This window comes from Melanerpes formicivorus, unplaced genomic scaffold, assembly GCF_026170545.1.
Source record: "Melanerpes formicivorus ecotype bairdi unplaced genomic scaffold, bMelFor1.0.p_v2 SCAF_11, whole genome shotgun sequence".
Lineage (NCBI taxonomy): Eukaryota > Metazoa > Chordata > Aves > Piciformes > Picidae > Melanerpes > Melanerpes formicivorus.
Window position 1 is genome coordinate 11,401,517 of NW_027142363.1, and position 17,182 is coordinate 11,418,698.

Genomic DNA, 17,182 nt, shown 5'->3' on the forward strand with positions numbered 1-17,182 from the left:
TTTGACCACTGAATCTCAAAGCCATGTCCAGTGGGAAAAAGGCTGAGCTGTATGTAGATTAAGTGGTTGGTTTGAGGTCAAGTGCAATGTTTCAGTTGGCAGAGACAAAGAAACAAAGCCCAGTCCTACACATGAACTAGCACCAAACTCATGGAAGGATATTCCTCACAAAAAGTTGCAACAGCAAACCCACATGGATTAAATTAACATTTTTCATAAAGCTTGCAATAGGAACTTAAAGTCCTCTGTTATCAATCTTTTTTTTTTAAACAGGGTTCAATGCTGCCACACACACTTCTAAGAGAATCTACATGCACTTCAGTGATCTTATAGACTCATAGAAACCAAAACAACCAATTCCATACTCTGGCAGAGGAAAAAAGCCAAACCAACCAGCCAAGAAGCCAAAGCCCCAAATTCACCTTCTGAGTAGCTTTAGAAATGTTAGCATCTAAAATTGGCAGCAATAAAGTGATTGCAACATTTGGATCCAAGCAGAGGTAGAATTTAAAGCTAAATGCTAATATTCTGGAATTGTTTAATAGCTCTGCAGGTCTATGTAGGTGGATAGAATATAATGCAAGAAAGGCAAGATCACTAAATAAAGTTAAAGGGAAAAAGAAGACAAAAAAATACCTCTTGTCTGGATGTTTGTGCCATCTTCTTCTCCTGACCTCAGTATGGCTGACAAAAATAGAGAGTGCTGCGTGACCATCATGTGAAGTTTGGAGAGCTTGACTAAGCTCTGACTAAGCTCTGAGTCTTCCTTGTATAACAACTGAACAGCAATGTTCAGGACATTCAAAAATGCTTCATCTCTGTAGCGGTACCTTTAGAAGCAAGAATCAGAGAAAAGTCAGACCCCAACCAAACCCAAGGAAACCTGCTTGAAAGAAACCATCTGTTTAAGAAATGAGATCTTGGCAAACATTGTAAAACCAAACCAAATCTAACAACCAAATAAACAAAACAAAAAGAAAAAGAAAGCACATCCACCTCTTTCCCCAAGTTGCTTTGATTTAATCCTTTTGAAGCCATATATTGGTACCTAATTAGAAAGAATAAAGGAGAATCATCACACAGCCACACTTGGGGCTGCCCTGATCTTAATGAAGGATTTGCCTACTAAACCTTCAGACAGTAACCCTATGGAATAAAACTCCCACCTCCACAGAAGCTAAGATTATCCTGAACTATTTCTGATGTCTTTTATTTAAATGGTTTGTATTTAAAAGTGAAAAATCTGATTCTGTTTTCATACGAATTGTATTTAACATATCTCTTGCATAAGAAGAAAAGAAGTTATATGAGCATAAGGCTTCTTTATGCCAGTTGAGAAGTTAGTCCAGCTATCCAGGTAGCTGTGTTAGTTATGCAAACTGAAGCACAACATCCAAATCTGCCTGCACTTGGTGCAGGTTCAGGCTCTGATGAAGCCAGTGGATGTGACATAAAGTGCATCCTGAGAAAAAAGGAGCATCATCCAATCTGACTGAATTAATGGGAGAAAGGATGTTTCCAGTATAATGTAGCATAAGGCCAGGTGAACAGAACTGTACCTCCTACAGCACCTTCAGTGTATGTCAAAATTACTTACTTGAGTCCTGTCTTCATAAAGCTGTACCAGTCCTCTGGATCCACTTCTTCAACAACACGCTGTTGAATGTAGTAAATGAAAACAGATGCTTACATTTAGCACATAGAGCTTCCACAGATCATCAAGTCCAGCAATTTCTGTTCAACAGACACACCAACAACATGCATGCCAAACACCTAGGTGGGATGATCAAAAGCAAGAGGGAAGATACAGTAATCCTACCTCCTGATTCAAATGAAACTTCAAGTCTTGTTTTTTGGTCTTGGGAATAAGGGAGCATATGGACAATTAAAAAGCAAGCTGGTCTGTAGGTGCCAAAAAAAACCTGGAGTCTTGAAACACTTCATGCTCCAGAAGTGTGAAAGGAGTAAGCAGCCAGCAAATCAAAGCAAGAGATTCAGGTACTAGGTTTCTGTATACCAACAATCCCCTTAAAGATAACCAACCTTTGCATGTGGCAAACAGCTGGGCCTGGGTGCAAAAGTTCCTTACAAAAATTGATCTTCCCTGAAATCAGTTTTAAGAAGACTGTCAGTGGCACATGCCAGCAGTCCTGGTAATGGTAGGTGCTAACCTTGTCAGGCCTGTGAACACCATTAGGATGAGCACTATGAGGTGGCTCCTCAGGTCCTGCAAGACTCTTGTCCTGCACAAGTCATGTCCTAAAACAAACTCTCAACAGAAGCCAGCAAGAGTTCAAAGGCAATTGCTGTCTGCAGAGACCTTCATTTTTCCTACACAGGTCTGCATACCTTACTGAACTACCCAAAGAAGGAAAAAGTGGTAGAGAGGGAATGATCAAGCATCATTCTTTACAGCCAAGGTCCAGATTTCTAGCTGTGATCAACCAGATTTGTGTCACAGAATTTTAGAGGGCATGGCAGGTGGGTCACAGAATCACAGACTGTGATGGCTCCAAGTGCCACACCCAATCCCCTCTTGAATGCCTCCAGGGATGGTGACACAACCACCTCCCTGGGCAGTCCATTCCAACATCTAACAACTCTCTCTGTGAAGCCCACAGAAGCCATAATTCACAAAACAGAAAACAAAGACCAACCTGTATTTACCCAAGATACCAGAGCATAATGTAACACACACATGCATATTACAGCAATGAAGATAAAAAGTTTCATTACGGCAATGAAGATAAAAAGAAGCCTCACCAGTAATTCCTCTAGCCTCAGCAGCATGGACCTCTCCACTTCTTGCTTGCTTTCATCTTTACTGCTGCTGTATGTGACAATTAACCCCTTCATGCAGGCCGATAACAGGCGCTTCCTCCAGGAATGCAACTCTTCAGAGCTTTCAAGCACTCTAGATATGGCATCTGCAACTGCCCAACTGCAGAAGGGTATTTTTTTAATGTTGTAACATGCTTTTTGTGTATGTTAAAGAAGTCTCTTGCTGCCAAAGTGTAAAATGACAGACTCTCTGAGGAAAGGATGCTATTATTGGACACAGTATTTGCATTCATGAGTATCTACCGTAACGTAAGAAGACAAAATGAGTCATAAAACAGGACAACTGGATTTGCCTACCTCTCATTATTTTCTGCTTTCTCAAGAACAGCAAGAAGCTGATCAATAAGGTTTTGCAGTCTTTGGCTTCCTGGAGGTGGCACCAACTTTGAAAGAACTTGAAGTTTCACAGTGGTCTCATGTGAGGCTTCTGTCTCTTGAAAAACACCACAGAGGTCCTTCCACAGAGCTTTCCTCAAGACAGGTATAACAGCTGAGACAACTGTTGGGAGAGAGCAGGGGGCACAGGTTCCACCAACTGAGTGTGCTGAGCAACAGCAAAGTTGTAGTTACAAAAATCCCAAATACCTTTCCTAATGAAGGCCTAGGTTGCTTAGTTTCTAGGGAGTTATACAAGACTAGCTGCTAATCTGCTAGAGAAGCACACTGTATTACCCCACAGCAGCACTAGGAAGCGTTCAGCACATGCACCAGACAGTCACTTGCTAGACAGCTGAAATTGGGCAAACAATGAGGGCCTTCAAGAGGGACAACGTCCTATAAGAAGCCTTGTCCTTGCTCAGGAAGGCTGAAACTTTACTGTTACACTGGGCTCAAAGGTAATTTTCTCTCACAGCAACAGACAGCAAACAGACATTTTACAAATTAAGTCAGTCAGACTGCAGTTTCCCCTTCTAGTGTTCAAGCACAAAACCACTGGTGTGCAACAGGTGCCAGAGAAAGGCTTAGTTCTTTAACCCTCCTCTACTTTCTGTGTGCTGACAGGGTCTTTTCACTAGTAGATAGAGACAGCCTTCTCCACCAGCAGCTACAGTCAGCCTGTTTCTGTTGCTATTTACACTTCCATGCAGTAAGATAAATCAAATGAAAGCGATCCTCTTCTGTCAACTTGAATCCCAACTCATTTTGCTGGTAGAAAACTTAACAGTCTTGTCAATTTAATGCTGCTCTTGGTTTGGAAAGTTGTGGACTGCCAGCTTAGGAAGGCATTACTGTAGGAAGCTATATTTGGAGATTTATTTTAAGAGAAAGTTTTGGACTCTTACACTTGTAAAAGTGAAAGCTTATGTTCTGCAAAACCATATGGCTATGGCATTGCACTCACCAGACACTGTTCTATCTATGCCCAAGAAAAAGTTTTTACCTCCTATACTAAACCAAGATAAGCATGAAGTCAGATTTTCACATACACTTAGCATTAAATAAGGGCTTCAGAAGAGAAAACTGGGCATGAGCAACTGTCAGGACTTCTTTGCTTCAGTCTAACAGCCAACCTGCACTATAGTCCTTTACCCTATATGCTGCAGAGGTACTTATAAGATAATTACTCTAAGTTAGACACATAAATCTTATCACCTCTACTTATTGTGCAGAGAATACAGGACTTTTAAGGCCAGCACAGCCTACACTGGGAATCTGGCTTCCCAAATCACAAAGAGGAATCAGCTGTGGCTTTACCTGCGGCAGGTCGGGTAAAACCATACTGGTCTCTGCACTGCAGATACAGATTAATGAGAGGAAGAAAGCTGTCCATGTTCTTCTTCAGGTACTTCCCCATGGCTCTGCTCAGACACCACAGCTCGAACTGCAGTAGGTGAGTCCTACAGTGTTTTATCAGCAGGCCCACAATGGCAAGGGAGGTTTCTGACCTCTGGTTAAGGCAGTAAACATGCACATCTGTGCTGACTGTGTAGGCAAGGACTGGCTCACTTTGAAGAGCCTGAAGGAAAACTTTCTCCAAATCTTTGCTAGCTGATGCTGACATCAGTATCCCCAAGGCTTTCATGTGCTCTGAGGACAGCAGCAGTTCTCCTCCCTGGGGCTGCCTCTGGTAGCTCTCTGTGAGGAGCTGCACCAAAATCTGTCCATACAGGCTTAATTCCTTCCCTTTGTTAGGGCACTTCTCGGATTTCTGCACAGTCAAGCTCATCTCAGGAAGTCGCAGCATGGTTAAAGTGATCTCCTTCAGCTGATCTGCAGGCAGGTACACGAGCAACTCCTCCACAGCCTGCAGCTGGTAAGACTTCTTGGGAGAAACCTGGCTTGTGTCTTTCCTTGCAGCCTCTAGCTCTTTCAAGACACTTTTTGTGACAGCCTCAAAGTACTTTGATAACACACATTTCTGATTCACACTCTGCAACATTGGGGCACCCTTTTTCAACAGCTGGAGCACACCAGAATTGAGGTGGGCTGACAGAAGCTTCACAGTGACTGGGTTTAAACAGTGCTGAGGGAGAGAACGTTGTTCTAAAGCCAGGAACCAACTCTCCAGGGTAGGATGTCTGAAAATCAACAGGAGTGTGTCTTCCAGTGTCTGTAAAAAACAGTTGTAACAGTATCACTGAGTGGAAAATTATAGGTGGGGGAGAGGTGGGAAGAGACAGGACAGAAGGGCGCACACAACAACCACCAAATCAATCATCTGCCTGTTTTCCACAGCTTGATAATTACAATTATTGAACATCAAATATTCTATAAACTGTCAGAGAATAAAAACACTAATGAATTACAGGCACATAAATACCATTCTTTCACTACTTATGATGTGGGAGGCACACCTCCACTGAACATAGATAGGCATATGTCCAGGAGAAAACTGTGTTCTGGGGTTTGTCAATACAATTCTCCACAAATGAAAAAATAGATCCAAGGGGAGCACTCCTCTAATTACATGATTTTTCATAACCAGGCCTTACACAGGGCTTAGAAAACAGAATTTCTTCTACAAAGAGGTGTGATCTCTGTCAAGACTTCCCCTGAGCGTACCCCAAGCTCAGGGGTGAGACTGCGGTTGATGTAGCTTGGTCAAATCTCCAGACAGTAGTTTCATCAACTGTTGGACCACACACTCAAATTTCCTATGTCCCCTTTCTAGACCTTAAGAGCATCTTTCTGTATCAACCTGTTTCCCTTGTGATACACACAGTGTGTGATAGTGATAACCTGTTCACTCCCTGCCCTTCTGAGGGCCTGGCAAAAGCTGCATGAATGCTTCTACAAAGCAGTAAATTCCTATTCAAGACTTCATACAGCAAGTGTTTGACAGCTACACATTTAATCCTACATGAAATCACAGAAATCCTTATGACTTAAGGCACTCACAATGCCTGATCCCCTGTTCTCAGTCATGTTTAGCCAGTTCTATGTTTTGGTGACTGATGAAAATATATCAACATAATTTGCACTCCCAAATTGCTCATGTTTAATTGTTCATTTGGTTCAGCAAAGTGTAAGACTATTTCCCTGAAGAATAAATCAAAGTTTACTAACAGGTGAGCTTCTGGCCTGTGCATCAAGGGATTTGGTACCTTGTCATTTGAAGACTCCTCTATAATCAGAGATTCCTCATCCATAAAGAGATCTGATTCAGCCTGATGCTCTTCTCGTTTCTGCTGGTTATCCAACTCTATCTGATTTCCTCGGCACAACAAGCTGCTCAGCAGGTCCGCATAGAAGTCGACAAGGCGAGGACCAAAGGTTTTGCTAAGCTGTGAAAAACAGACACCTTGGAAGTTGAGAAAATAGAGGGATGGGAGAAGAAGGATAATTATCCAAAAGAAAGAGGAATAACTAAGAATATACTAGACTACAACCTCTTCTGGGGGAAAGAATCATTCCTTTCTGTAGAAACTTAATTCTAAGAACAAGTCTCAGGGTGCCAAATAAACATGTAGAGGCCTTCATCTATCCTGTGATTTTTGATGTAACACAGGCTAGGGAATTTCATTCTCTGGAAAAGCTTCCTATGGAGACCAAGTTGCTGGATTAAAACCTGGAGTTTGTTTGCACTATGCAAAGCAAATCCAAGACTCCTCAGCAACTAGAAGGATAGACATTGGTTTACAAATCAGGTGCAGATTTGTCCACACATCAGTGAGAGCTGAGTGCATGAAAAAGCTGGAGAACTGGATCCTTAAGTTTTAACAGACAAGTCATTTGTACTTTCTGCATGAACATAAAACAAACCAACCCACAGTATCATCACAGTATTGCTCTTACACTGCCAAAGTTCTCCACTGTGGATTTCAGGTAGAGCAGCACATGCTTTACTCCTAACAAAAGATGTTCGGGTGGGAGCTGGGAAGCCAGATCTCTCAGTTTTGTTTGGATATTGTCTTCCAGTAAGGTATTGCTTCCTCTCTCATAGGCTTTCTTTAGCAAAGTGGTAAATACAGAATCCAGGGCCACAGGTGGCTCTTTGCATTCCTCTTCAAGTTGTTCAAACTGTTTAAAATGTGAAAAAACCACAAGAGAAAAATGAAGATGAGTATGAATCACAAGTTTTTTCAGCTACTTTTGTTTTGAAATGCACTCTGTGCTGACACTGGGAACGAAGTTCCAGGACCACACGTCACAAAGATCATCAGAGGTGTCCCATTGGGAAACTGCACATGGTTACTGCTGGGCCAACAGAAAAACAACTAAGAGTTGGTCTGAGCCTTCCCAACCCATACCTAGGTGAACTTCAACCACTGCAAACTGGCTCCTCAGGCCACACCACACACTATATGCCAGAATGAGGAGCTGTAGTCTGGGTGACTGCACACAACCCTTGAGCCCTAGAGCTTTACTTCCCAACACCTCTTGTGTAGTTAGAAAAAAGCCCTCAAACAAATTTGTATCTTAATGTGGATCCAGAAGGAACACAGAATCAGCTCAGTTTAAGTGCACTTTCTGATGGAAACATAAGGTTTTACAGTAATAGGGGACACAGTCTCAAGCTGCACCAGGGGAAGTTTAGGCTTGAGGTGAGGAGAAAGTTCTTCACCGAGAGAGTCATTAGTCATTGGAATGGGCTGCCCAGGGAGGTGGTGGAGTCACCTTCCCTTGAGGTGTTCAAGATGAGATTGGATGTGGCACTTGGTGCCATGGTCTAGTCATGAGGTCTGTGGTGACAGGTTGGACTCGATGATCCTCGAGGTCTCTTCCAACCTTAGCGATACTGTGATACTATAATACTGGCTCAAGCATTCAAGTGACTTCAGCTATTCCATACCACAGGTTCCTGAGACTGCTGAGGTATCCAAAGTTTATAGTACTGGTTAAATTGGTAGAGCTGAGGATACTTAGAGATTTCCAAGGACTGCAGATCTTTATCATAGAGCTGGAACATCAAGCAGAGGGCAAGCGGATCTCTCTGAGAGTGCAGGAGGTCAGTGAAAACAGCAGTGAGATACTCTACAATGTGTACTTCTAGGAAAAACAAAAACAAAATAAAAAATGCAATGCTGTTGAGAGAGTAATCTTCACAAACACATAATACCAGGGCAACCCTCTTTCCTTAATGGCTGGGCAACAGGCTATGTAGCATCGTTTAGAAAAGTGCTGAATAGGATTTAAAAAGCCAGACAGCTGTTCCTGACCCACCTTGGTACCTGAGAAAATCCTCCACACAGTAGTCCTTGTTGAAGTAAAAAAATCACCTCACATTAAAAATACATGCTCAGGTTGGCCTGCTTCCTTCCAGATAAGCATAAAACTAACTTCACCTTTACTATGTTGTGCTAAACTTGTCTGTATTTTGGTGGATAAGGACCTCAGTCAAACATTACCTAAGAGCAAAATTGATTTGTACTGGGAGAAACACACCTAGGATAACATGCACTGGTCAAATATAGACAATTTTCTTTCAGACCCACCCCAAGTGTTACTCAACAGCCAAATATACACAGGACTCGGTGAGGTGCTGCAGGGTTGGTAAATCCTGCTCTGAGGCCAGCTGCTGCCCTTGTGACTCCTCGCTCCACCAAATCCTTTCCTTAGTGAGGTGTTACAGTTTGAGCTGGGTGCCCCCCTGCAATGTTTACTTCCTGTGTCCAGAAGTCCAGCCCAGAGGGGTGGACACAGGAAATTATGTAGTATTTCCTACCACAATTCTTTGCACCACTATAAGATCCAGTGCGGAGTGTAGCACGCTCTCTTTTCTTCCTCCTCGCAGCCCTGGGGGTCTTGGGTGTACCCTCAGGTGGGGATGGGATCTCTCTGGGTCTATTTTGGGATCTTTCTTTGTCATTGTGCTTTTGCTTTTCTGTAAATGTTCACTGCTTTCTATTTAAACTTTCCATCACTTTTGCAATCCGTTTGTCTGAGTGTTTATTGTTGCCTCAACCCAGCACATTCTATTAGGTTATTAGAACTTTGAAGCATTGACCCCTGGAGCTTCATCTGTGAAGAAGTGGGGTTTTCTTGAAAATACATCCATTTTCTAGTCAACAGTCCAGTCCTTTCTCTGCTACCAACTGGTCTCAGTGGAAGAGCTGCCTATCGCTACTGAAGCCACATTTCCCTCATGCTCTTTATGTTCTGTGCTTTAAAATCTCTGCTATACAAGTGCAACTGCTTCCAAGCCAAGACTGTCCATGCAAGGACAATATCTCTCCACTGCTCTTCAGCCTTCTCTATACTGTGCTCAGAGCCCAAAGTCATTCTTCTCTTCCACTTACATGCATCTCAGAGGGAAAAGAAGGGCACTCCTTTTCTAATGTAAACAAGTTTGTTTTCCCACAGCAGGAGCTCCCTGGAGTAAAAGGTCAGTTTATAGAATGCCTGCATTTCCATCAATTTTCCCTACTCCAGAAACCAAGAGCAATCTTCAAAGTCAGGACAAAAGGACAGAAGCATCTCAGAAGCTTTAATGCTTCTCTTGAGCAGCAAACTGCACTATGTATTTGCACCTCTTTCTGCTCGCAATGGAGATAATAAAATACCTCAAGGAGCTAACTGGGTAAAAATGATCTCACTCCCACTCCACTACTACAGACAATACATAGAAATAAAACAACTCTGTACCTGTTCCATTTTCAGCCTGAAGCAACAGGTTATTTCTGGCTTCTAATGCAGCAGGTACAACAGCACTGAATGGAAATGTTTGGATAATCAGATCTTCATTTAAAGCGAAGCCAATTTCTTCATCTAATCCATCACTGCCCTCTATGAGGACATCCACCATATCCAGGACATCTAGTAAGTGAAGAAAAAATGTAAGCAGAGGATTGTGAACTAGAAAACCACAGAACCAAACATTCCAGGAATACAATGCGGCTTCTGAATTCCCAAAGCATAAAAAAGGATGAAAGCCTCATTTGTCTAGCAATGGAATAGTAAATGTAACTGTAGAAATCACTGTCTCTTACTGTGTGCTCAACTTTACACTTTTTGCCTTTCAACTCTGCTGTCCAGCTGACAGAAGTAAAGGAAAGAAAGAGGGGCATAACCCACTGCCATCCTGATGGCATTAGGTAAGGACTATCGGAGCATAACCGTGACAGGAAATGTGTATGGGAAAGTACAAAGGAAGCAGCCACTTCCCCATTAAAAGAACATCCTGAGCAGTCCTTGAAGAGCTTCTCAGATCTACATGGACAAAGAACTGAACTTTGATCATGAAAGAGTCAAAGACAGCTTTAACATAGGAAGCAAGTATCATGTGGATGGCATTGCATCGCTGCAATATGCTCAGCTCAAGGCGACTGATCCATCTGGTACTGAGTGCTAAACAACCTCAATTATCTTACATTTATGTACTGCAAAATCCCACGCATGGGCTGTTAGAGCAGAACAGCCAGCACATGGCAAGCTGTCCAAGTGTCCACATCTGCACAATACGGAGTTTGTCTGCAGCAGGGCTGTCCCAGAAAGCAGAAGCTTATAGTTGTGTGCCTGCAAGTAACAAGGTTCCCTTTTCTCCTGGATGAACAGATATTACCAGCCCCAAGGAGGAACTAGGATAGTTTTAATTTTTATCTATAAAATGCTACTGCTGAAATAGCATAACTGCATCAGAAATTATTTTTGGGGGGGTAAAGTGGTCACTTTGCAGTTCAGACCTGTGATACTAAACACAGCTGGAGGGCTGAGTCTTGTAGGTCGCTACTTAAGCAGGATCTGTACAGCTATCAGTCAATTTTGCAGATTAAGGCTTGAAACTGTAGCACAAAGCCTTGGAATATACTGCTGTTGAGGGAATTACCACATACCATCAATGTGAGAGATGGGGATGCTGACGTTATCAGAGTCTTGTTTAAACATATTCACTTGAAGCATACTGGCTTCCTGAACAAGGTCTGCTGCTTTATCTGTATAGGAATAGGGGTTTGTCACCAGTTTCAACAGGATCTGTTGGCAAAGGTTGAGAAAGAATAACAGAATCAGTAAGGTTGAAAAAGACCTGAGAGATCATCAAGTCCAACCTGTCACCCAACACCTCATGACTAACTAAACCATGGCTCCAAGTGCCACATCCAAACCTTTTTTGAACACCTCCAGGGACAGTGACTCCACCACCTCCCTGGGCAGCACATTCCAATGGCAAATAATTCTTTCTGGGAAGAACTTTCTCCTCACCTCCAGCCTAAACCTCCCCTGGTGCAGCTTGAGACTGTGTCCTGGTGCTGGGTGCCTGGGAGAAGAGACCAACCCCCACCTGGCTACAACATCCTTTTAGGTAGTTGTAGAGAGCAAGAAGGTCTCCCCTGAGCCTCCTCTTCTCCAGGCTAAGCAACCCCAGGTCCCTCAGCCTCAATGTAAATGCATAGGCTATTACATCTATGGGAACCATATCTTGTCAAGAAAAACCATGTGCTACAAGTAGTTGAAAGCTGGGCAAAATTTAGGAGGAGAACTTGAAAATACTTCTGCAGGAATCTCCCTACGAATGTCCACTGTAATTTTGCACCTAAAGTGCTACCCCACACTGAGTCCCTGGGGAAATGTCAATGAAAAGGAAACACTGGGCATTTAACATCCTGAAAAGTAAACAGGAAATGTCAATTTTTCTGGTAAAAGATTACAAGTTACTTAGGTCTGATATTGCCACATAGAGAAATGAGGAGATAAGAGCTACACACACCCCCATACGCAGCCTTCTATCAACAGTGCTGTAATAACAACTTATCTTTCCAGATTCAATTTTCCTCCAAATCATTTCACTGTCCTCCCACCCAAACCAAGAAAGATGTCAGCTCTGTATAAAGAATTACAAACAACTGTTTTTTTCTCAGAATTCATTCACTGATCTTTGACAGCTTTCTCAACAATAGCAACAGAATAATTAGTTTCCATTAATGCTATTCTTGGCATTGTTTATCCAGCTAGTTTGAACAGTTGTTACCCTTTCCAAAAACTGAATCACTGCTTCCTTTTTGTCTTCTTTTGTATTATCCAAGTGTTCCAGCCAAACTGAAAGTTCCTTCCACGTGTACTCAAACACTCCACTGTCACGTAAAACCTGTCCAGAAAAATCAAAAGGGTGATTAAAAAAAGCCCCTCACAAAACAACTGAAACACAAACACCAAAGAAAAGTACAGATCTTTCACATAACAACTTCATGTTTCCCTCTTCTTGGAAAAAAAAGGAGCAGGCTGATGAAAAGAAATACCTGCACCTCTCTTCTTAACCCCTCAGTTCAGGAAGCCTTATTCCCACTCACACTAGGGCCACCCTACCTGCATTAATGGAGGGTAAAAGTGAATGTGTGTTCCAAAACAAAATCTCACAAGACTGCATCAGCTGGCCTCAGCATAACTAGGACCAAGGACTAGTGCTGTCATCCTGGTTGGTTGCTTACTGCTTTCCCAGTAAAAGCTGTAAGAGCTGAGGTGTGACTGTGTGGACTGCTGGAACAGGTTGCCCAGGGAGGTATTTGAGGCCCCATCCCTGGAGATATTCAAGGTGAGGCTTGACAGGGCTCTGGGCAACCTGATCTAGTTGAGGATGCCTCTGCTCACTGCAGAGAGGGTTGGACTAGATGACTAGATGACTGCGCCAGGGGAGGTTTAGACTCGAGGTGAGGAGGAAGTTCTTCACCGAGCGAGTCATTCGGCATTGGAACGCATTGGAACGGGTTGCCCAGGGAGGTGGTTGAGTCATCGACCCTGGAGGCATTCAGGGGGAGATTGGACATGGCACTTGGTGCCATGGTCTAGTCATGGGGTCTGTGTTGATGGGTTGGACTAGATGATCCTCAAGGTCCTTTCCAACCTAAGTGATACTGTGATACTTTTGGAGGTCCCTTCCAACCCAAACTACTCAACAATTCTCTGATTCTATGTTACAGCTGACAAATGAAACTCACAGAGCTCTACCAGACACACAGACAAGCTCTGTAGGAAAAGGGCAAGAAGCAGCCTTGTGGCGTAGCAAAAATGGCTCTAAGAATGACTGTAACAGAGGGTGGAGCACAGCTTACTATTGAACAATTGGGAAAATCAGATGACAGAGACTTCTTTCTGCTTCTACCTTCCTAGAGCCTCTCCTCCTCTCACCTGCTGTCTGCAGCACAAACCCAGTACAACTCCGCTTGGTTCTTACCCTCACACTGACCATGTGAATGGGACGAATCCCATAGGCACCACATTCAGTCATGCTGCAAACACCTATTCACTGGAGTGGGCAGCAAGCACGTGGCAGTACCACTTGAATGTTCATTCCCATGCATTTGGAATACAAAACACCTACAAGCGCTCTGGACACAGGAACCAAGCACATGCTGGGTCTGTACGCACCAAACTGAGAGACCACTGTACCACCTGCAATGCTGCTCACTGCAGCAGCCTCTCTGCCACTTCACTGCTCAAGGCCTCTGGTGCAAAGACACAGACCAAGAGAGCTGGCTACAGCACAGAGCCACAGCCAAGAGCCTTGTATGCTGGGCAGCTTCAACAGAGTTAGCACATCTCCTTTCTCATCGTGCGTCCTGAAACACCGGATGTGACCACTACAACAGAGGCTACTACAACACTGTCTCACTAGCTGGCAAGAAAAATCTCCCTAATGCACAGCCAAAGGTAAGAGACAGGATAAGGGCTAGCAGGACTTTTGGTCCAACCATGTCAAGCCCTTCTGTTGTCAGCAGGCAGTCAGCACAAACCCTGCTGAGGTCAAAGCTGCCTGAACACAGAGCATTCATTCCCTCCAGCTTAGTAAATCTTACTTTTATCATTTCAGGGGAGCAGGCTATAGTGCTTCAAGAGGGTTGAACATCTTTATACCATTACAGAAATTAAAAAAAGAAGCATGCTCTTAAAAGCAGCCTCTATGGGGGCTTTTGAAAACTACTGATGTAATAGAAAGGAAATAATTGCTAAATCAAATCTAAATCAGCCTATTTGTGCTTCAAAGAGTTGGGCAAAGAGCTAAATGCACAGTGGGTCATGACCCACTGCTGTGCAGGCACAGTCATGGTTGCTGTGGGTGGTGAGGTAGATACAGTTCTACCACAATCAGGTAATAGGCATTAACACATTTAGAGTATTTTGCCCAATTTCATGCTCTTTAAATCCAGGTCCTTATCTGAAGCACCTAAATTAGAAACTTGGTGACACTATGCTTTAAATCTAGGCCCTAATCTGAAGCACCTAAATTAGGAACTTGGTGACCCCACACTCAGTCTGCAAAGAAAGAAAGGAAAGGAAAGGAAGAGAGAAGCAGGAATGGATGTCTGAAGGACAATCTAGATAACAGATGATTTGATCTGCACAACGGTAGAACCATCTGCCCCTCACTCCCAACAACAGAAGAAACCAGAAGAAACCTTCACCAGCTTCCTAACTCTGGCACCTGTTTTAAATGACTGCTACTACCTGGGATGAATCTGTGCCTTTGTTTCTCCCCACACATAACAGTATAAAGGAAGCCATCGCAGCTCATTTGCTCTACATTTACACTGTGTACACCAGCAGCAGCTACAGAAATAACACCACTGCTTACATGAATCTGACAGGATAATTCATTTAAAAAGAAAGAAAGGGGGGAGAAAAAAAAAAAGAAAAGATAAGATACATTTTAAAATAATTTACTATTTTGGGCAGGGGCCTGAAATAGAAATCCACTTGGAGCTCTCATGAAAACAGGCAGGAACAGAATGTGAAATTCAAAAACATGCCTTCCGATTATATGTCACAGTGTTGAAAAATAAGCAAAAACACACTCATTAGCATCTATTCTTAGCAGCCTTTCTGCTGACATAACTGCCTGAACTTCACTGCTCCTGCATTCTCTTCAGAGAAAATGAAATGGACTGAATCTAAAAGAGGAAACAAGAATGAGTCAGGCAGCCCACATCTCCACTCAGCAAAAGAATCTAAGTACACGAGAAAAACTGTACTGCGCAGCTTTTGATTGAGATATTCATTACTGAGACAAAGCTAACTAATCCCTCACAGGGATCACAGGCAACTAAAACCTAATTCAATCACTGTAACTTTGGTTTAGTGGATTGAACGTTACAACTGCACCCTGTGATTGAAGCTAAATGCAGACATTACGAGCACAAGCTGTATCCAAACTTGCATGTCACTATTACTATGGGATACTGCACAAAAAGCCCTGTCCAGGGATTAGAACAGCTTGTCGGATTTTCTCTTGGCAGGAACAGTCATTTGGCTGGGTTTTGTTTTTAAGGTAGTTCCCTACCCTTAGGTAACTATAAGATGCCCAGTTTTAAAAAGATGATGTAAACAACAGCCACTGGTGTCTTCATCAAGACTTGTAGTTGAAAAGTCAGCTAACTTACTTAAATGCACAGAAGGAGATTTTAACTCACTTTAAAGACAAAAGTACTCCTTGGATCAGAGCTTGTATCAGACTCTAACAAACAGGACTACTTTGCAAGGCCAGAGCAAACTAGTGAAGGCTTCAGTAAGGGTAGAGGGATGAAGTACAGGTGAAAAAAAAATGAGGATAAAAAAGAAAACTCAAAATCAATCTCTTCTTGATCAATGTCAAGACCTTTGCAGGCACAAACTAGATTGATTTATTACAGTATTGGAATTAATTCAACCTAGGTAGGTGGTTAAACATTCTATACCTTTTCCTTACTATTTCATCAACTGTTGCAGCAATTTCAGTTGACAGCACTTACTCTCATGGGGCACTTAGCTAATAGGTAGTTATGCAACAGCACATTCCAAGAAGAGTCACCAAAACAGGGAAGAAGACCTTGCTGGCCACACAGCTATGCAGTAAAGGCATGTACTACAAGAAAACATTTCACACTCCTGATGTTTCAGACCAACAAGATACAGTGAACATCCTGGTATTTCAGATCAAATGCTTACCTTGATAATCAGTTTTTTGGTTGAAATTTTCAGATGAGAATGGTTGCTTGTAACAAACATTTTCATCAGTAAATAGAATACAGATTTTTCAGCAGATGCTTTCTGTGTCTCAGAGACCCCCTATAAAGAGAAAAATGTATTCAAATTCCCCTGGTATAGCAACACTGTACAGGATAATGTTGCACTGAAGTATAAATGCAATTTGTAGACCTGCCCAAAAAATCCCAACCCCAGAAATTAATAAGATCATTTACATTACTCTGCATTCAGTGAGCCATGAGGATGACTACAATGTTTCTTTGGAAAGTGAAAGAAGATAAGAGAAACACCAACTCATACAAGTTGGTATGTCCAAGATACAGCCAGCTCCCTCCCTCATCATCTATTCTATTTCTCTTGTCCCCAGGAGCTCAGATTTTCTATAAGCAGTGCCTGAATAAGACATATAGACATTCAAAAGACTGAGAGTCGAAGAACAAAAAAGACAAAGCAAGTCACAGGGACGCTGAACAGCATCTGAACACCAAATGACAATCCTTCAGCAACCTCCTCTGCTTTTCTCACTGGCTTGCATTTGATGTCCAACAACCATAATCCTCCATAACACTATGTTTTCTGTTAAAACCTGTCTATACCAGTAAAGGGCAAAGCCACAAAAAACCACTTTAGCTTCTTTGTCCACTTTCAGGTTTTTCTTTGCATGCTCTTAACTCTCCTAGCTTGGCACAATCAAAACACCCATGGGTCTCTCAGCTTCCCCACAAAGCTAGGCTCACTTCTTTCTCCAGACATGAAAAGCAGGCTCTCTACAGCTTTCTTATTTTACTAGCCTGCAGAAGAAAAGAGAACAGGGGCCCTGAAAGTTTCCAGTAATTATGAAGAGGAGGGACAGCCTTAACAATGTCAAAATCTTCCCTGGGAATGGGTAGGACGGGTTCCTTTAGCAGCTCACTTCCCTGGTCTGAAATCTCAGGTTTTCCACATAAGTGGAAACCAGTGAATTCTCACTTGTGCCCCTTCTCACTTGTCCAGCCCTCATCAGGGAGGA

The 17,182-nt window shown here is 42.8% G+C and overlaps 1 protein-coding gene across 4 annotated transcripts in view; it reads right to left on the minus strand.

The window, feature by feature from the left end:
- Positions 1-17,182, minus strand: part of URB1 (URB1 ribosome biogenesis homolog) — a 64,550-nt gene that overhangs the window by 22,248 nt on the left and 25,120 nt on the right. For 2 of the 4 annotated variants that reach the window (XM_068144495.1, XM_068144494.1), the window contains 12 exons: positions 16,135-16,254; positions 12,188-12,304; positions 11,055-11,193; positions 9,868-10,038; positions 8,075-8,271; positions 7,078-7,302; positions 6,387-6,566; positions 4,537-5,392; positions 3,139-3,340; positions 2,764-2,941; positions 1,598-1,656; positions 637-830 (listed from right to left, as the gene is read on the minus strand). In XM_068144495.1, the coding sequence (XP_068000596.1) occupies positions 637-830; positions 1,598-1,656; positions 2,764-2,941; positions 3,139-3,340; positions 4,537-5,392; positions 6,387-6,566; positions 7,078-7,302; positions 8,075-8,271; positions 9,868-10,038; positions 11,055-11,193; positions 12,188-12,304; positions 16,135-16,254 (2,638 nt within the window). The remainder of the gene's footprint in view (positions 1-636; positions 831-1,597; positions 1,657-2,763; positions 2,942-3,138; positions 3,341-4,536; positions 5,393-6,386; positions 6,567-7,077; positions 7,303-8,074; positions 8,272-9,867; positions 10,039-11,054; positions 11,194-12,187; positions 12,305-16,134; positions 16,255-17,182) is intronic. The other 2 variants (XM_068144496.1, XM_068144497.1) reach the window with 2 other exon arrangements.